Raw genomic sequence first — 6153 nt, 5'->3', positions numbered from 1 at the left:
TTCATGTCAATGGAAATTGAAGCAAAGCAAAGTTGCAACCAAACCAGTGTCTTTGAAGCCCCACCAGGGTGTTAGCTCTTACAACCATCCAAGACCGTGCTAGAACCACCTAGAACCATGCTAGAACCACCTAGAACCATGTAGAACCATCCAGAACCACCAGGGTGTTTAGCTCTTAGAACCGTCCAGAACCACCTAGAACCAGGCTAGAACCACATAAAACCATGTAGAACCATGTAGAACCATCCAGAACCACCAGGGTGTTTAGCTCTTTAATGAAATGACTCTGGAAACACTGGAAACATGGAGGAGATACAGCCATTTTATGACTGACTGACTATTAAAATAATTTTTTCAAGTTCGGCTGGCCAGATTGAAAAGCTTAACGGGCCGTATATGGCCTCCGGACTGTAGTTTGCCCACCCCTGAACTATAAGATTGTGTCTGTTCAATTTGAAGAATAGATGTGACGAGTTCAGCAGCTGGAGGGTTGGGGGTTGGGGCTGGAATTCCCACAGTGTGTGACGGCTCCTGATAATCCAAGGCCACTTCCTGTCCCGGTGCCATGTGGTGCTGCTGCTGCTGGGGAGCACCAACTTCCTGTTCCTCATCCTCCACCCAGTGAATCCCACAACCTGCACTGTGCGCTGGATAATCTCCTCTAATCTGAGTTAATCTGAGGCCGGTGCCGCCGCCACCGTGCTCAGTCTGCTGTGAGCTGCCCATGGCGATGAGAGCTGCGGCTCCAGGCGGATTCCTGGTGCTGCCGTGGCCCGGCGGCACCGGTGGGATGGAGGCGTGGCCCGAGGCTGCTGGGCTGCTGGCGAAGAGCGGAGCCGTACTGGGAGTCACGCTGTTTTGTAAGATTAATCTCGTTGTTTTTCACTGTGGTGTCACCCTGTTGTGTCTGGAGTGCAGGTGGGGGGTCCAACTGTTTGACTAGTGGGGCCACAGTGGGTTGTAAAATGTGCCAGAGGGGGGTAGCGGAGCAGCAGCAGATGGATGGAGTGTTTTGGTGAGCCACCTCATAGGAGGAAACAATCTATCATGGGATATGGAGAAAACATGTTGCTTTAATGTCAATGGAAAATGAAGCAAAGCAAAGTTGCAACCAAATCAGTGTAATTTCTTCAAGTTTGGCCAGCTGGATTCAAAAGCTTAACGGGCCACATATGGCCCCAGGGCTGTAGTTTTCCCACCCCTGCTGCCTGGTGCTGGACAGTAGGAGTGTGTATTTTAGTGTTGTCTGCTGTGAGAAAGTTTGTGTGGCTGTCGACAACATGTGGCATGGTACCAATATCAGTGATGTAAAGGTCAAAGGTCAAAGTGTGTGTGTGTGTGTGTGTGCAGGCGTGGCCGTGCTGAGGCGTTGGATCGCAGGCGGGGTGTGTCGCTGCTCGCTGCGGCTGGACGGGAAGACGGTTCTGATCACCGGTGCCAACACCGGCATCGGCAAGGAGACCAGCAGGGACCTGGCAGCGCGAGGTGAGAGCAGTGCCCCCTGCTGCCCGCCTCACACACTCAGGTGCACATCAGAGGCCACCATCAGAGGTGGAAAAAGTATACACATTACTGTACGAAGGTAAAAGTGCGGATACTTGAAAAATGCTTCGGTAAAAGTAAAAGTACTGATTTAACTCCTTGACGCAAGTGAAAGTAGGAAAGTTCAGGTTCTGAATCATTTCTTGTTTTGCCATTAATGAAACAACACATTGGTTGATAATTTTTCTAAAAGAAATACTATATATACTATATATGCTATATTTTTTTTCTTTTTCAACTGCAGCACAACCAAACTGTAGCCAGTGATAGTTCTGACCAGTCAGTCATTATTGGATGTTGACTCTTTTAGTAACAATATCCAACATTATTTTCTACATCTTTATGTTTCTCTGTACTGAAAACGTACTGACCTTTGACCCCAAAGCTGAGCTACTCTATAATAGTCACGTGTCCCTAAAATATCATGCACTTTCTTAATCATCTACACAACAGCAGAGTCCAAGTTGCTCCACTTCAGCAACAACTAACATAGATACTGTAATAAGTTAATTACTTTCAAGGTACAGATATTTGCATATAAATACAGGAAGTAAAATGTCATCAGAAAAAGAAATACTAAGTAATACGTAAAGTACAGGTAGTTGGAAAATCTACTCAAGTACAGTAACAAAGTATTTGTACTTTGTTACTTCCCATGTGGCTCATCACCACATGGTGACATAAGCGGAGGTCAGAGGTCAAACTGAGGCACTGCAGGCTGAAAGAATCTGAGCCGATTACTGGGACTAATACTTCCCATGTGTACAAATCAAATGCACCCTGTGTCCACTGGGGGGCTCTGAGGACAGTGTGTGTGTGTGTGTGTGTGTGTGTGTGTGTGTGTGTGTGTGTGTGTGTGTGTGTGTGTTGGTTTGTGGTCCCCAGGGGCCCGGGTGGTGATGGCCTGCAGGGACCTGACCCGGGCGGAGCAGGCCGCCCAGGAGGTCCGCCTCTCCACGGGCAACGGCAATGTGGTGGTGCGACACCTGGACTTGGCCTCCGTCTACTCCGTCCGGCAGTTCGCCAAGGACTTCCTGGATACAGAGGACAGGCTGGACGTGCTGGTCAACAACGCTGGTGAGCTCACCTGTCACCAGGCCAGCAGCGCCACCTGCTGGGGACAATCACCCACCTGTCCCTCTAGCTGTGTTTCCATTAACCCCAAGAATTGTCCAAAACCTAAACATGTCAATAAAAAACAGTGATGGAAACACAACTCTACTTAGAAAAACCTCTCAAATATGGCTGAAAGGTTTTGACGCTCTCATCAGGTGGGTTTTCACACGTATCCAGATAGAGGAATATCACAAAAGTGCCATGGAAACACTTTGTTCACATTGACACGTCAGCAGAAGTGACGCACGGGGTCATGTCATCCTCCTCAAGGTGGCGTCTCGAGAGACGAGATTTGATCAGAATTACGTCATGGAAACATCTGAAAATTGCAATTGTACTTTGTTTAAATTTTCAAAATATCGCTTTTATTTTGCAAAAAACTGTCATGGAAACGTAGCTTGTGTTCCGCCCCCCAGGTGTAATGATGTGTCCTCGCTGGCTGACGGAGGACGGCTTCGAGACCCAGCTGGCTGTCAATCACCTGGGCCACTTCCTGCTCACCAACCTGCTGCTGCCCAAGCTGCGGAGCTCCACCCCCAGCCGGGTGGTCACCGTCTCATCCATCGCCCACCGCGGGGGTACGCCCACCCATGGCAGGATAGCCTTACACGTGTTGTTGGTTACAACTACAAGTTACCCTATTCAAAATGACAGAGTGTAGCAGTTTTTATGTCTTTTTCAAAGTAATTTAACTAATTATATTACATTACAACTTGATTGCTTTTCTAAATTTCAAATAAACTTCTTCAACTATAGCTGTAATGCCTATTTAGGCATTTTCTTCGGACGCCAAGGGGGTTTCAATGTGTCCATTTGTAAAAAAACAAACTTAAGAGTCGAGATGTCGAGAGAAAAACGTCTGATTATTATTTCTATGTTCACTGATTCCAAAAAAGACACAAAATGGCAAAAAGATACAAAGGATGATAGAATATTTTAACACGATTCAAAAAGGACTCAAAAAATTGAAAACCATTTGACTGCTGGCGTCTACACTTCCAATATTCACTGCATGAACAATGGACTAATGACATGAACACATGAATAATAGACTTTAACAAAATTCAACATGGCCTTTCACCCCTGATGTTCTTCTGGTTCCTCAGGTTGCATCGACCTGGATGACCTGTTCTTCAGCAGGAGGCACTACAGTCCGCTGGAGAGCTACCGGCAGAGCAAACTGGCCAACGTGCTCTTCAGCAGGGAACTGGCTCGAAGACTCAAAGGTCAGTGACCTCACGCCAGACTGTGATTGGCTCCTCCAATGATTCAGAATCAGAATCAGATTCAGACTAAGCTGATCCTGGTGCTAATTGCAGAGTCGGACCAGAACTCAGTCAGGTGAAGTTCAACTGCAGGGCCAACATCTCTCTCTCTCTCTCTCTCTCTCTCTCTCTCTCTCTCTCTCTCTCTCTCTCTCTCTCTCTCTCTCTCTCTCTCTCTCTCTCTCTCTCTCTCTCTCTCTCTCAGGTTCAGGAGTTTCCTCCTTCTGTCTCCACCCGGGGGTGATCCGTACCGAGCTGGGTCGCCACGTTGAGGGCTGGTTCCCCCTCCTGGGGGCGCTGCTGAGCCTGCCGTCCCTGCTGCTGATGAAGACCCCCACTCAGGGGAGCCAGACCAGCCTGTTCTGCGCCGTGACGCCGGGCCTGGAGGACCGCTCTGGCTGCTACTTCAGGTAGGAGCCAGGTCAAACTCTCAACAGCGCCCTCAGCTGGTAAAATCCGCCTAGGCGGACCAGCTAGTCTCAATTAGCCACTGAGCTAGCCACACTTTCCTGCTTTGGTAAAGTTTGTTTTCCTATCAAACACTTTGAAGCAGTTTCCTATCTGTGGTTGGCCGTTAGCCTGCATGCTAACAAGAAGTGTGTGGCTTTGTTCTCAGTGACTGTGCAGAGAAGGAAGTTGCTCCAGAGGGGCGGGACGACGTGTTGGCCAGGAAGCTGTGGGAGGAGAGCGCTCGACTGGTCGGCCTGACGGACACCTGCTGACCCCTGCAGGCCACAACAATAAAATCTTATTTGTTCTTTAACAAATCGGGGATCTTCTTAACCACAATAAAAGGACGTCATTATTACAAATTCAGATTCAGAATGTTTTCTGTTTACACAGAACAGAACAAACGGCAGTTAGCAACTACTAATTCTCTAGCTGTGTTGATGCTACTCCTGTTTCAACCACCTTCTTCGCTAGACACCTGGGCAAAAACACCTGCAGTAGCAGTGCGACGCACTAGAGACACAGAGGTCCTCCTCTTCCTGCAGCCTGAATACTGGCCAGCAGGTGGCAGCAGAGCCACACGCACGTCAAGCAAACTGCCACCTACTGGACGGCTGCGGGTCGCGCACACAAGCCCCTCCCCCTTCTGTGTCAGCAGAGCCACCGGCCAGTGATGGTGTTGTCATGTTGTGTTGTTGTTGTTGTCGTGCGTGGATGGAGCGTGTTAGTGGATAATCTGCAGATCAGCCGCCGTCTCACTGTGTGACCCACTTCTGTGATCTGGACTCTGGTGAAACTGACTCCAGAACAGATCAGCCTGCAAACATCTGTCAGCATCCAGCCCCCCCCTGCCCCCGGCACCAGGATTACACACACACACACACACACACAGACAGCAGCCACACGATGAATGATGCTGCAGTCAAGCATCACTCAGGATGCAGCATCACTTCAGTTTGTCTGTGAACGTTCTTAGTCATCCAGCTCAATTTGGTGGTGAAAGGTTGACTTGTTACAACTAGTGAGCCAACTTGAACTAGTTTGGTTACCTTGAAGATGTTCGAAACGTCTTCAAGTTAACCAAACTAGTCCAGATGCCTCAACTCAACCCTTCCACACATCACTTTTTGTTGTTTTTGATTGACATTTAGGAGTCGCACTATTTATTATTCCTTGCTATATCTATTATAATATTACATGTCTGCTGACAGAGTTTCAGCCTGTAATATAACCCAGCAGGTCAAAAACACCATATTGTGTGGTGACGGTATACGTTAAATTTTGCCCCTTCTGCTGATTCTGTGCCAGTGAGACTAAACGTCCTCTTTGATGTGTGTGTCCACTGTTCACTATGGAAGCTACGGAAGCCCATTTACACCAGCAAAAAAATAAAATAGATGAAAACCTAGCTATGAAAAAAAACCATAGTCAATCGAAATTATTAGAAACATTAGAAACGATTGGACAAAATGGTAATGAGCTTCCATAGTTCCCAGATGAACCACAAAAAATAACAACAATTACAATAATAATGATGAGAGCAGGCCTTCGCTGAGGCTCAGTCCCGAATAATAACACAAATAAAAATTGACATGTACCATGCCAGTCTGCAGAAATCAAAGCTCCGCAATGTTTCAGTGTGTTTCAGGTTCACTGAGTTCAAAAGATCTGGAAGACAACAGGATGCAGTTAACGTAACAAAGTATTAAAAATGACTAAAAAATGTTGACGAACCTTCGAAAAGCCTCTGAATTGCTGTCCTTGAGATAGTAATTTTTAA

General features: G+C 47.4%; 1 protein-coding gene across 1 annotated transcript; it reads left to right on the top strand.

The window, feature by feature from the left end:
• Positions 1–214: 214 nt before the first annotated feature.
• On the top strand, positions 215–4819 carry crdhl (cone RDH-like). Its single transcript, XM_076028822.1, has 7 exons — positions 215–860; positions 1351–1485; positions 2428–2619; positions 3075–3236; positions 3765–3884; positions 4129–4333; positions 4540–4819. Exons 1-7 carry the CDS (start codon positions 725–727, stop codon positions 4643–4645), a joined length of 1056 nt encoding a protein of 351 aa, XP_075884937.1. The 5' UTR covers positions 215–724; the 3' UTR covers positions 4646–4819.
• The last annotated feature ends 1334 nt before the right edge of the window (positions 4820–6153 follow it).

This window comes from Nelusetta ayraudi, unplaced genomic scaffold, assembly GCF_046127955.1.
Source record: "Nelusetta ayraudi isolate G7.1 ecotype Tasmania unplaced genomic scaffold, CSIRO-AGI_Nayr_v1 ptg000003l, whole genome shotgun sequence".
Lineage (NCBI taxonomy): Eukaryota > Metazoa > Chordata > Actinopteri > Tetraodontiformes > Monacanthidae > Nelusetta > Nelusetta ayraudi.
Note: the sequence above shows the minus strand (reverse complement) of the source record. Positions and strands in the feature narration are given on the sequence as shown.